At 52.5% G+C, this 14,104-nt stretch overlaps 1 protein-coding gene across 1 annotated transcript in view; it reads right to left on the bottom strand.

The window, feature by feature from the left end:
* Nucleotides 1-1,338: 1,338 nt before the first annotated feature.
* Nucleotides 1,339-14,104, bottom strand: part of RTN4RL1 (reticulon 4 receptor like 1) — a 28,500-nt gene continuing 15,734 nt past the window's right edge. Inside the window, exon 2 of the mRNA XM_057420795.1 lies at nucleotides 1,339-4,052. Coding sequence (XP_057276778.1) covers nucleotides 2,689-4,052 — 1,364 coding nt within the window. The 3' untranslated portion in view covers nucleotides 1,339-2,688. The remainder of the gene's footprint in view (nucleotides 4,053-14,104) is intronic.

The raw sequence follows: 14,104 nt of genomic DNA, 5'->3' as shown, positions 1-14,104 counted from the left end.
CTATGAATTTCACTCTCTTTTTCCCAGTTCTCTCCTCTGTCTCACTGTGGGGAGGGCAGTGAGTGAGCAAGTGCTGTGTGCTATTTAACTACCTGCTGGGCTGAAGCACGACACCATGTCAAGTGACATCTCTTATTTAGCAGCGCATCATGTCTCCATTCCGGTTTTTAAACCAGTAGCCTTTATTGCTGGGAGTTAGAGCACTTGATTGACAAGGCTTGTAATACACCGTGGAGTTGCCTTTATTTCTCCTACGTGTTAAAGGAAAAGATACTAAAAATACAATTAGGGTTTTGAGCCAGGCGTAATCTGTTCGGCTACAATTCCTCTCAAAGGCTATCCATCGCGCCTGCTGCACCCACATCATTTAGAAAGCATTAGCATCTCCTGTGCTGACATTTCACTCCGATATTACAGGAGTTACACACAAACTGAAAGGAAAATATTAATAAAGTGCTCCTCTCCTTCATTCTCCCACTGAGAGCTTTGATTTCCAGAGTATGAAGCGAAATAACCAACATAACAACATCCTCCACTTCTAAGGGACAGTGCCAGACTCATTCAGTTGCTATTGGTTATAGAGAGTAGGACATGAGGGAGCTATTTCAGATCACGGCTTATTTGTTCTGGCTGCATTGGACATCCCTTTAGTGGAGCTTTAGAGCTCTGTAGACAGAAAAGTTTGGGTAGGAGCTGGAAGAGGGTTTGATGAAGTAACCTCCTCCTTTCTTCTCCTTGCCATTTCCCAAGAAGGGTATTTAAAAGCGAAGCACCCAAGCCCTTGTCCTCCTCACTTGTGAGATGGGCAGAAGAGGCTGTATCTCCCCCCCCCTCCCCAAGCTGCCAATTCCCTTTGCATTCCCAGATACCCCCAGGGGATGTGCCACTGCATAAATGCCCTCTTCCATCCCCAAAGCGCGTGGATAGAAACGTGCCGCCGCTGGGGTACGGTTACAGAACGCACAGCAGCCTTTTCTTGTCCAAGATCACTTTTATTTCCCTTGTTTCATTAACTTCAGTGTCTGTTTGGTCTCGCACATCCACGCTGACAGGGAATTCGCACCTCCTGGGTGAAGCCACCAGCTCTGCCGTGCCCCCGACCAGCAAACGCATCCCTCTGCCACAGAGTTGGATTTAGGATGAGGGGAACAAGCAGATGTGCTCCCTCTCCTCCACCTCTCCTCAAGCTGCTTTGTACAGCTGCCTTGGACCATCTATGTTTCCCTCCTGTGGTGGACCAGAAACCCTGGGCTCTGTGCTTCTCGCCAGCCCTCCAGGAGCTGTAGGTTATCCTTCCTCCGACTCTTCCCATGACACAACCTATTCCTCGTGGGAAAAACCTCTTCTGATGCTATCGGGACTATCCGCAGCCTTGGAACTGCTCCCTGCTGCCCCACTGAAAACCTTGGTCCACCTATAAAGGTCCTCACACCACCGCCATGGCTGGAAGCCCCTCTCTGTCTCCAGCCCCCCCAAAAGCCCCTTTCCTCCTTGGGGCCTTGCACCTCTCTACGGAGACAGAGCTCTATGGCTCTATATATTCGGACTAACTAATCTCTCTCTCCCCCCAGTTACAGATTAGGACGTAAGGGTGAGTTTTGGCTCTCTGCATATGGGCTTTGCTGCGTTTCATACAACCACCCCCCTCCCACAGTTTAGTGCTCTGCATGGCTGAGAACATTGGTCCTGGTACCCCCCCGCCCCGCGCGTACTGAGCCCGCCCGATGGCTTTCAGCATCTGTAGGCACTGCTGCCGGTTGGTTGTCTTGAGGAAAAGAAAAAGGAAAACCATATACTGGTCTGCTATAAATTCCACAATACAATCCTTAGTTCCAAAGATATAGTTTCCATATAGTTTATAAACATTATAAGACATACATATGGATAGCTGAGGGGAAGAGGGGGGAGCCTGTGCATCTGTTGGGTCTGGGTTTCTTTTCAGGTGTGTGAACAGGGGTTACAAAAAGACGCACCTCCTGCAGGTACCTCATTCCTTTAAGTGTTGGCTTTGTCGGGGTTGGTTCTTTGTTTCCTTCCACCTCGAATCAGTCTTTCCTTTGGTTGTTGGCTACTCCAAGCCCAGCAGGCAAAGCCCTGTTCTGCTGTAATGCCTGAGATATTCAGGGGGTTGAGATTGTCTTCTAAGAGCTTCCCAGCCAACTTTGGCCTCTGGGTTTGGAGCCAAAAAGGGCTAAACCATGGGAGAACCAATGTCTTTATTACATCGGTATCCGTGTCCTTGCACTTGCTTTCAGAGAAACAATGTAGGCTTAATCGGTGATCGTCTTTACAGCAGTTATGTTCCTGTCAGTAATCGGAGGGGCCGTTCCAGCACGAACAGGATCTCACAAGAGCACGGGTACAGTCCATGTGTCCGGTTGTTGTCACCGACCAATTGGCTACCGTCCCTGTTATCTGCTCTCTTGCAAGGTTGGCTTTGTTGTTTGTTGTTGTGGGTGCTCGGTTAGGCTGTTTGTGACAAGGTGTGATAATGCCTTTTAATCCGCTCCCGCTGCGTTCGGCACAAGTCCGCGTTGGCAGCCCTTCCGGGGCACGGAGAGAGACCATCAGAAGCCGAGACAACGTTCTTCCCTTCGCCAGGCCAACGCTAGCCACGTACAAAAAAAGAAGAAGAAAAGAAACTCTGGTCCTTTGTAGATGGGTGGCAGTGCGGGCTCGCGCCGCGCTTCAGCGGATGACGGCCACTACCACCGCCATAAAGACCAGGAGCGATGCCCTGAGCCCCGAGCAACCGGCTGCCTGCTGCACGCCGCTGGGCGGGCGGATGGGCGTCCGCCGGGTGCACTTACCCTTGCGTTTCGTGGGCAGCGTGGGCATCGCCCCGAAGCTGTATTTGTGCTGATAGTCAGGCACGTAGTCTGGAACCTCCTGCCCGTTTTTCCGCGGTCCCAAGGAGCCCGGTTTGGAGGTTCGGTTACGGCTTTTGTGGCTGGTGCAGTTCTTGCCGGGTTTGCGATAGCCCGGCCGGGAGCCGGGGGGGACGGCGGGCTGGCTGCTGTGCAAACTGTTCTCAGCCCCTCTCTCCTTGCCTTTCTCCTTGGAGGAGTGGTGAGGGTGATGGGTTTTGGAGGCTCCTCTGTCTGCTGTGGAGAAAGTGTGTGTTTTGATCTGATGGAGCGACTCGGACCCTGAACAGTTCCTAAAGTCTTCTGCTCTTAGCACCTTGAGGTCCTTGCCGTGCATCTGCTCAGGGGACTCGCAGATGACGCTGGAGCTGGAGCCTCTGAACCTGTGCAGCCATTCCCAGAGCGAACGGGCTTTGCAGTCGCAGCTCCATGGGTTCCCGTTCAGCCTGAGGAACTCCAAGGCTCCCAAGTGGGCCAAGCAGTCCCCGTGCAGCTCTGAGAGGCTGTTATTGAACAAGAAAAGGGTGGTCAATCTTCGGAGGTCATGAAAAGCCCGCCTGTGAATCCACTGCAGCTGATTTTGATGGATGAGCAGCCGGTCCAGGTTTATTAGTCCCCTGAATGTGTTCTGATGGAGGCTCCAGAGCTTGTTTCCATGGAGAAAAAGATGGCTGAGGTTAACCAAGTCAACAAAAATATCATCCTGAAGGAACTCGATGTGGTTGTCTTGCAGGTAAAGGTATTGCAGGTTGTGGAGGCCACCGAATATCCCGCTGGGGAGGGAGCTCAGCCCGCACTTGTACAGATACAAGGCATGGAGTTTCACCAGCCCTTGGAAAGTGTCTGCAGCTAAAGCCCTTAAGTAGCGGTTATCCCCCAGGTCCAGCTCTTCCAGGTTGACGAACCCATCGAAGGTGTTGGGGTCGATGAAGGTGATGTTGTTGGAGTAGATCCAGAGGGTGACCATGGAGGGGCTGAAGTGGCCCCGCAGCAGCAAGGTGATCTGGTTGTTCTGGAGGAAGATCCTCTCGCTATCCTCAGGGATGCCCTCGGGGATGGTCACGAAGTTGTGAGCCTGGCAGCTGACGGTCATAGGGGACGGGTAGCACACGCAGTCAGTGGGGCAGCCCAAGGCGCTGGGCACCTTCAGCCCCAGCAGCACCAGCAGCAGCTCTGCAAACCCCCCTGTGCAGAGAGAGGGGAGAGCGGCGTCAGCGGGGACCCGGGAGCCTCCCACCCACCCATCGCCTTCCATGGGGACTATTCCGGGTGAGAAACACTCCCTATTAACTCAGCCCTCCTCTCCGCTCATGAGGTACCCACGCTGCCGCGATGAGTGGTGGCTTAAACGTGATGTAGGGAGTAATCCCTGCCTGCACCAGGCACGTGGTTGTGCTCCCAGCCTGAAACAGGCAGGAGGAACCTTCCCAGGGAGAATCCACAAGGAGCAAAGCCCCCTCCTTGCCCGCAGGCAGGCAGCACAGTGAAGGGAACGCCATGGTGCAAAGGTGTGAGAGCAAACAGAGGAGATGCCAACCCTCGTAGGTGCCCATCCCTCCTGTGATGCATCCCTTTAATCACCCGTGCTTCCATATCAGAGAGGAAAAGGCACAGAGCTTTAGCAATTCCCAGCAAACCACCCGAAATTCCAGTGCTCAGCACAGACCCATCCCCACCACCTCTTTTCACTACCATTGTCAGACACCGCCTTCACCCACCCCGAAACCCAAGGGGTTTACAAGGAAACGCGTTGTCAGCAGTTGGTGGGAAAGGCTGAGCCGAAACCTCCGCTTGGGAGCGGGCTGCTCAAGACACGTTTCCAAAGGGATGTCCTGTGGCAAAGCATATTGCATCCTCTAAGGCTACAGCCTTAGAGGACCGTGGCTTTCTCGCTGCAGAGAAGAAGGCAGCAATCATCCCCTCCCTCCGCTCAGCTCTCAGAGTGCTGGTTACACCACCCCATCCCCGTCTCGCTCCCACTCCTCGCACCAGGCTTGCTTTCAGGCTATTCCTTCTGCGCCCGGTGGCTTTCCAGACTCGTGGCACCAGACCTGTCATTTTTCATTCAGATTTTCCTCCTAGATCCAGCTTCCCCCCCCCCTTCTCACACACAGAATTTGCTTGTGTCTAATGAATTCTGCCTCTGGACTTCTTACAGGGGAAGGGAGTAACACGGGAGCAACGCACAGCTGCCAGTGTCATCCTGCCCACGAGTCCTGCTCAGCTTGTAAGAACGTGAAAAACAAGAGTGGAAGTGAAGTTCATCTCTAATTACTCCACGCCGTCATCACCAGCGAGTCCATGAGCCTGGACCCCTTGGGCTTGTTCAGTCCCTCTTTCGAGTGCCTGCAGCTGAACGCAAGTGGGAGGCAAAACCCTCTCGCTGCTCCCTTATTAATTGTGTTTGAAGGATAACTCTGTGGTTACCCTTGCCTTTTGCCTGGCATGGAGATCTATTGCCATTTAGTTAACAGCAGGTGACACGTCCATCTGGACTCATCCTTTCAAGGCAAAGTTGTGTCGTTTTTAGATAAACAGGGTTATTCAGACCCTCCATAAATCACCAGTAAGAGGCAGTCATCACTGACTGCGCTGTGAATAGGAAAATAATAGCATCACTAGCCAAAGCGTTGGCCCAAGCCTTGGCTGCGATGAGAAGAGGGAGCCTTCCTCCAGGCACTGCCCTTCGGAAACAAAGCATTGGCCACGGGGATTGATGTCTCATCCCTGTGTCGCTGCCGGCAAGGGGCTGTAAGTCACCAACTCACGACAACTCCTACGGCTGCGTAGGAAAAGGAACGCTCTCCAAGTCACCACCGTAGCGTTTTGGCTCTGCTATCGTGCCTTTGCGATGGCAGAGGGGCTGTGGTGGTGGGAGCATCATTGCCAGCGCTGACTACCGAGCGGTCCCTGCCAAAACGGGAGCCCTCGCTGTGACTCGTGCAAGCACAGCCTGGGGAACAGCCGTATCCTGAGGATATTGCGATATCCGAGTGCCAGATAAGGATGGTTAAGGGTAAAGCTACATTTGTAGATGTGTTCTGCTGGGTTTTTTTTAACCCATGGATGTGCTTCGCCAAGGTAGGACGGCTTCATGTTCCCCGTCTTACCCCGGTGACACCGAGGCACGAAGCCTTCTGTAGGTCTGATGTTTATTAGTAAGATCCTGCCAGGCACAAGTGCTGTGACGATCTCCCACATGCGGAGTCTGTTATTGCAAATACCAAATCACAAGGGTCTGAATCAATAAACCATCTCCCAGCTATAAGCAGCAGGTTGGAAGATTACATATTGCTTCCAAACAACAGTTTTATGCGCTCTTCCGTGACACGACAGTTGCCAGGCTAACGGGATTACTGACAGGAGGTGGAGCCGGCCAGGGATCTGGGAGCATACAGGATTTCATGTATAGGGATGGTGATGACAGGCGGCTGTTAGCAACGCGTGGCAATGGATGAAGGCAGCTTGGGTCTCCCTGGAGCACGGCCAAGGTAGAGGCTCCTGCCGAAAGGGAGCACGGTGGTTAACAGCTCCGGGCCCACAGGGATAACTCCAGAGGTAAAGGTCAGAGGGAAGTGAGTCCATCTCTTTAATTAACAGGTTTTGAGCTAATGGCTGGAGTTCCTATGGAGAGGGAGACGTGGTTGTGGGGATCATCTACGGTGCTGTTGGTTCTCAGCTTCCCAAGAGTACAATGGTAGGGAGAAAAGCCGGGGATGTCATTCTACCTATGTACTGAAGTTCAGTGGTAAGGAGAACTGGGAAACAGAAGGATGGGTGCTTGGAAAAATAACAGTTAGGTGGGCAGGGCTTGGAAAGAGGAACCATATGGACTCCCCAGTGCATGCACTCATGGCGCATGGTCTCATGAGGGATGTTTTCCCTCCAAGCCCATAAAGCCTGCTGCTTGCCTACTGTTGTGAGAAGCTGCTCCTGGGACTGGTAAATTTAGATCCAGAAAGGAGACTCCCAAGAAACAAAGAGGTCATGGAGCCGTGCAGCTGCTGAGGCTGGTGACACCAGCATTGCAATGGGCAGCAGCCGAGCCCCGCTGGGATGAGACAGGCAGGAGCGCTGGGGTCTCGCTGGGCTTCCCAGGCTGGAAGGAGCCTGGCTCCCCGGGGAGTTACAGCCTGTTGAACTTGTTATTCCTGATAGAGCCCTTTCAACTGCGCCTTGTCAAGGTTGCGAGGCAGATGGAGGGTCACCAGCGCCCGTGTCAGAGCTCGCCGGGGAGGGAGAGCTTCAAAAGCATGGAAAAACCCTACAGGATCCTGCTAGGGAAGTGAGTGAAAACAAAGCCCCGCTGCCACCGATAGAGCCAGCAAGGGGGATTTCATCTCCTGCCTTTCTCCCATAGACACTGCACTATCACCTCGGCTTCTTCTCGCCGCATCCTTCTGCTGCCTCCTGCTTTTGACTGAGGTTTCAGTGATTGGAATGAATTCGTCTGAGTGTCCAAACCATTTCCCATGCAGCATCTCTCTAATTGGGCATTAATTAGGCATCAGTTAATGAATGCTCAAAATAATTTATCTTTGGATGCGTCCAGTTTGCAGTCTTACTTTTAACAGCGTTAGACTCATTATTAGATTAACATCGTTATAAATGTTCTCCATTACCTGCTTGTTTCCATTGTCTTTGCCTTATTACTGAGAGTGAAAATCACTCCTCCTGCATGCATTATTGATGAGTAAGGACTTTCTATATGTAGCACGGGATTAATTGTTATACAGCGTAATGCATTTAGCGTGAAGCCTCAATTTGTGCAAGAGCTGAAAGCAGCCAGAAGAATGCAGACACCCGGAGCCAGCGTGCTCAGCCAGACACCAGAACATCTCCACCAGCCCAGACCAGGATCCTCCGGGCCGGTGCCAGCACAGGAAGAAACTTAAAGAAGGCAAAAAGAAGCTGGTTTGATACCCAAGATCAAGGGGGGGAAGAAGGTTCAAAGGGTTGGAGCACTTTGCTGCCATCGCAGCAGGGATGCTGGCCTCAGCTCAGCCCATTGCCAGGGCACCCAGGGTCCCTGTGCTGGCACTTTTCTTGCATTCGAAGCTTTATGACACTTTACTGTGTCTCCAAGTGAAGCAAAACCTTGGTTTATTTGGGAAGACGTGATGCCACTTGTTTTCATTGGAGCCTCAGGCTCGAGGGGAAGAACTAACAGGTTTTACTATGGCTTAGGAGGGATGCAGCTTCAGAGCTCCCCAAAAGGCAGCCCCACCACAAGCCCTTTCCACCCCATGCCCATTCCCTCTCTGTAAGCTGCTGCTCTCAGATGGATGCTTCCACCTCTCCACCCAGACAAGTTTCTATGGGTCATGACCCGTCTAAATCTCCAGCAGGATCTGGTCTAGAGGATGGAGCAGGTTGCTTCTCTTCCAAATCTCTCCTAAACCGCCATCTGCTTTGGGAGAGACCTATCTTAGCTCATGTCTACATGCAACTTGACTGCCTGCTTACTGTGTCCATTACCGGTGCTGCTCAAGCTGTTAGATTTATAAGCTCTTTAGAGCAAAGCCCTCGTCTTCTGGTTGCTGATTTATGTATCTTTACTGCCATAAAACACTATGTATAGCTACTACATAATATAAATAATAATACTTAAGCAGAGCGAGCTACAAGTGGGGACAAAACATCTGTCTTCTGCCTTTCTGATAATCCCAGCTGCGAGCAGAAGTTTGCTCATCACTCACCCTCTTCTGAAGCCAAATTCACACCTGGTGTAACACCACCACCTCGCTGTCAGTGAGGACCAGAGAGACGTTTCCTGTCCTATTCACACCCTGGAGCTAGCAAAGGATGGCTTCGGAATCCGAGTGAACTGGGGCAACCCCTGGGCAAAAGACACTTTGAAACTGGGAGCTAACTCAGGATGGGACCGAGAAAGAAACTACTGCTTAAGGAGAAAAAGCAGCCTCAAACGTTCACAATTCCATCTGCTGGGTGAAGGACGATGAAAGGCAAGGCCAGAGCAGTGGCAGCAACTGGGTGAGAGCCAAGAGCGGAACTTCAGATCTGGGACAGTGCGACAAAGCGGTGTCAGACCCGTGCTTAGGAGCTGCAGGGGGGATTTTTTCCCTCTTCCCTCTCTTCTCTTGCCACACAGAGGATAAAACAAACCAGCCCATCCTGCCTGTCACCAGGACAATTCCCCAGCGAGCAGCAGCAAAAAGCCCCTTAAGGTGCTGCCCCGTGGTCCTGCGGTGATCACAGCAGGAGCATCCTCAGCGCGTTTGCTCCCTGCATCCCGGCGGGGACATGGGACAGGGCTCTCATCCTGCCCGAGCTGCCTGTCAGCTGTCGAGTGGCAGCCACCCATCCACCTTCATCATGTTTTAATCCTTTTCTCTCTTCCCCCCCCTTCGCAAACGGTGTCATAAATAACTGACAGATCCCAGCTGTTTGGAGTTATGGTTTCTGATAGAGTGACAGCTGCTCCCAATCCCCCAGTCATCACCCCGGCAGTTCTGGAACGTTTCAGCAACATAAAAATCATTGGAGATCATTCCGGTTTTGCATAATTTGGTTAGGCAAGCTGTGATTTAATGGCAATTATGACCTCCGAGGCAGAAGATGAGCTTGGAGGCTACCGGCTTCACACAACTTTAGCTCCGGGTGCAGTGGCAGGGATGTTCCAGGGAGAAGGTACTACAAGCAAAAAAAAAAACCCCATCTCCAGCTGCTGGAAATTGCCTTCCTTCACTGGCAAATGAAAAGAGTGTTCCCAGAGGAAGAAGCATGCAAGGAAATTTAGAACCAATATTGCTAAGGAAAGCTTCGGGAAGAGGTTGGTGCTAAAAGATGCATAAGGAGGTACCTTTTAAGGCTTTAAACTGAGGAGTGCTGGAGCCCCTACAAACCCTTCTTGTGTCAGTGGTATCTCATGTGTTAACTGGTAAAAACCTCCTCTTGGTCGCCCTGATCCTCACTTTGGTAGCCCCAACATAGCAAATCCTCCTCACACAACTGCAGTGGGAGGGCCGGCCAGCGCTGGGAATGGGCCGTGCCCTTTGCAGGCATTGGCCACTGCTCTTCCCTCTTACAGGGTTTCTCTTGCTCCTGGGTGCTTCTCATCCATTCTGGAGCCCCCAGTTTGCATTTCTGCATCAGTAAAGGACGGAGCTCCAGCTCCATCCAAACCCTTAGTCAGCCAAGCTGCACCAGGAGGGCAGTTAAGGATGGAGAACCATGCAATGAGAACATCATGGTGCTTCTGGCTGGGGGCTTCAAGAGGAGCAGCATGATGCTTAGCAGCAGCAGATTTTGTTTGGAGCTGAGAAGGTCCAGTTCTCCCCCTCCACCCTTGGTGTCCACCAATTTGGAGTCAGGGCAGAGACCTGGGGTGAGCAGCACCCCAAAACCACATCCTTTTGGGCGTCAGGAGTGTGGTTTACATTTGCTGACCCATTCTCTAGAGCTTTTCACCTTCCTCCCCCAACGCCGAGGCCAAGGTCACCTGGAAGTTTCTGGATGGTGGTCATTAACTCCGATTGCAGTTTGAAACCAGACCATAAATTTCATAGTGTAATAATGTAAAAATCAATAGCTCTGTTTGAAACAATAGCTTTGTCTTCCATTTCAGCCGGCTCTGATATCTCCCCATGGACCACGTCCCTCTGAATCACACACACACACACACACACACACACACAGAGGAGCTATGGGTGGTGGGGCTCCTGCTCTCCTGCCAGGTGCCCGGCCCCTCTGTCATTACAGATTCAATTAGTTAATCTATTTCTCTCTTGCAGTTAAACTCCAGGATGATTTAAAAGGGAAGAATAAGGAGGAAGCCTTTTATGCTCCGTCTCTTTGACATCCCGTCCGATGCAGCATCCCTGAGGCTTTCAGTGCATGGAATGGCCAAGCCCCTGCTGCCCATCGCTACAGGCAGCACAGCCAAAGCCCAAAACGCTGCTGGAAAGAGGCAGCACCCACTCACATAAGCAAGAAAAGAATCAAAGTCCGCTCTTTTCCAGCTCTGGCTCTTTGGATGAGCAGGGTCTGGCTTCCTTTGCTTCCTTATTTTATATTGTTTGCTGTAGCACTGACTCGAAATATACATCGAGAGGCAGGATTGTCTTTCACATGTTGGTGGATGTGTGATCCTCAAAAACAAATTAGTACCGATTCACTTCTATATAGAGTGCAGCCATCAGGGAATCACTCCTGAATTCACAGCGAAGGAAAGTAATAATGCTTCCAGCGTGCTAATCCTCTCCGAGAGCAGCCCCTGAACTCTCTCCTGGTGCTGGAGGCACCACTGGAAATTACAATTGTGCTGCAAAAATAATAGATAAATACAGAAATTGGCAGGGTTTGTGCTGGTCCAGAGGATTTGTACCCTAATGTGGAACTCCCTGTTTAATTAGCACTTCTCTCTGTGTCTGCATCTCCTCCTCCTGCTGCTTCAGCTAACGGAAAAGGAGGGGGGCGGAAAAAGGAGGTCAGTGGTGGAAGTGGCTTTGGGATTGGAAACTCGGCTATGGAAACTTGTTTCATTTAAAAGCTTGTTTCAGGACTAACTACGCAGAAACGGAGGGAGTGGGGAGTGTGTTTTCCCTGCGTAATCTGCTCTGCTTAACCCCGGTTTGCAGCACGCCTTCCGCTGCAGTGATGCCCTTGGAGTACAGCTGCAGTCGGATGATGCTGGTCCTACCGATGCAGGCACAGGGCACAAACACAGTGCCACGGTGCGGAGCCTAAAAGCTGGTGTTTGGGAGACTAGATCAGAGGCTGGGCTGCTGCTTGCATGGGGTTGAAGGCAGATCAATAGGACAGGATAGGACAGGACAGAATAGAAGGGTATAGAATAGAATATTTCCATTGGAACGGACTTACACCCATCATCTGGTCCAGGGGCTTGCTATTAAGGGCACTGCCTAAATGCCTCTGAAGGCCTTGGGGCATCGACTGCCTCTCAAGGAAGCCTCTTCAGGGTTTAACCAACCCCTCAGTAAAGAAATGCTTCCTAAAATCCAGTATAAACCTCCCCTGGTGCAGCTTTTAACCATTCCCTCCCGTCCTATCCCTGGATACCAGAGACAAGGGGTTGCCTTCTTCTCCCAAGTTTCCTTTCCCTGCTGCCTGAGGGTTTATCATGCCCCTGTGTCTCATCCCATTGCACATGATGGACCAGTGTCTCAAAAGCCACTGGGACCTTCCCAGCACAGTGGCCCACTGGAGGGGAATGGCTCATCCCTGTTTACGCATGGTCCTTGGGTCCTACTGCTACTGGAGGTGTCAATGGGCACAGGGATGCTCCCGCTCCTCTGGGAGAGGACTGCACAGCCCATGGGCACCCTGAGCATGGCGTGCATGGATACTGCAGGATTTCAGGCATGGCCAAGGGCTTCAGCTCCTGGTGCTGCCATCCTGACCCCCAGCAGGCACCAAGCATCCTCTGCTGGTCCCCAGCACAGGATGGGGCTCCAGCAGCTTCCAGCAAAGCCAGGATGGGAATTGGCAAAGGATAGGGAGATCCTGAGGTCCTCCCAAAGGGACTGATAATTCCAATTGCCCCGGAGGAGAGAGAAATGCAGGAGGATGACTTGAGCTTAGTGGATTGTCTGAGGCTCTCAGGGGATCATCAGATACTTCCACTCCCTTTTTGTCCTGAGGTGACAAGTTTCCCTTCCCATTCACAGAAATGCAAAGCAGTTCATTCACAGTAGGAATAAGAATGGGGCGTCCTTTGTAAGTGAAACCCTCCAGAGGTGCTCCACAGCAAAACAAGCGCAGATGAAATGACAAAACCCACCCCAGACGAGCACCAGCCAGATCCCTATCGAAGGCTGAACAAGCGATAGGAGATTCACCAGCTCATTTCCCCTCCAGCGGCTGGCTGGGACCTACGGGGGGTTCCTTTAGGATCAGAAATGCAGCCAGAACGGAGCACGTGTGAGATGGAAGAGCAAAGTGACAGCTGCCCGGGTGCACGCTCGGCTGCCCTGTCACCCAGCCTGCATCCACAGGAGATGCTAAGACCGGAGGCTGCGGGAAGCCAGGGATGCGCTGGATGGACCTGTACCTGGATGGAGCAGGTATTGGCCTGGAAGAGGGAGGCAAAGGGCCTTTCTGCAGTGGTTTTTATGCTAGCACGGCTAATAGGAAGAGCATTAGCTCTATAAACGTGTAATCCTGCTGAGGTCCTGACCCCAGCAGTGTCCTGTGCCACCGAGATCCACAAGCCAATTACGTACCGTGCCGCGTGGGCTCCCTTTCATCCCTTTTCAGCCCTTTTTGCATTCCTGATTTATTGGATGTCCTTGTGTTCAGTGGAGAAGAGGGCAAATTGGAGCCTGTCATCTCCCTTCTTCCCCATTCAGCGGCACATCATCCTGCCTGCAGCAGGGGGGAAGGAGGTTGATGTGCAGGCATCAAAGCCACTGCCTCTGTCACATTTTCTTCTCCTCCCCAAAATATAAAGGAGGAAAAAAAAAGAAAGGGGATGGCGTCATTTGGAGCCTCAGGCCTCAATCCCACATCCAAACCGGGTAGCAGCACCTTCCCCAGCCCCTTGGTCTCCCTCACAAGGTGGGTGCGTGGCGCAATGAGCCCTCCAAGTGACCATCCCTGTGGGTCAGCAGCCACGCGAGCATCGCAGGCAGCAGCAGAAGCCCAACCCTATGGGAGCCGTGTGCTGGCACGCTGTGGCTGCCTCTCACAGACCCCTCCTGTGCTTTGCACTCAACTTTGTACCCAAAAAGCCCAGTGCTAAAAGCAGAGCCCTGCGAATAGCTGCGCTCTGCTGCTCCTCTGCCCGGCGTATGGAGCCGACCTGCGCCTTGCACGGCGCCCTTAGGAGGTTTAATGACCCGGCAGGGGGATGCCGTGTGCCCAGCTGGATGTGGGGCACTGCTGTGATCCCTCCGTGGCTCTCGGGATGCTGCAAGGGGTCACCGCTCACTGAGCATCAACGCTTTGCCAAGGCCCCGAAACCTGTGCGCTTGGATGCTGGGGATGAATGTGCAGCGATGAGCGTGGCCAGCACACGGCGCGTTGCTAATGGCCTGCTTTGTCTAGCTCCGGCGCTGGCATCTCATCCCAAAATATCCCTCCCCGTGCATCCCCCTGGGAGGGGACTTGGTGGAGATGCTGCACATCCCCCAGCACCACGCAAATGCATTAAGAGCCTCGTAAAAATAGCTTTGTGAAGAGGATGCGTTGCCATCGCCGGTGGCTGCGCCTTGAATGCAGCAAGGCCAAGTAATTATGGGATGGGGGCTGCAAGG

The sequence above is a fragment of the Pezoporus wallicus genome, unplaced genomic scaffold, assembly GCF_028554395.1.
Source record: "Pezoporus wallicus isolate ANWC-B61680 ecotype Strahan unplaced genomic scaffold, APGP_CSIRO_Pwel_v1 contig_14787, whole genome shotgun sequence".
In the NCBI taxonomy this organism is placed as follows: Eukaryota; Metazoa; Chordata; class Aves; order Psittaciformes; family Psittacidae; genus Pezoporus; species Pezoporus wallicus.
This window is presented reverse-complemented; position numbering and strand designations above follow the sequence as displayed.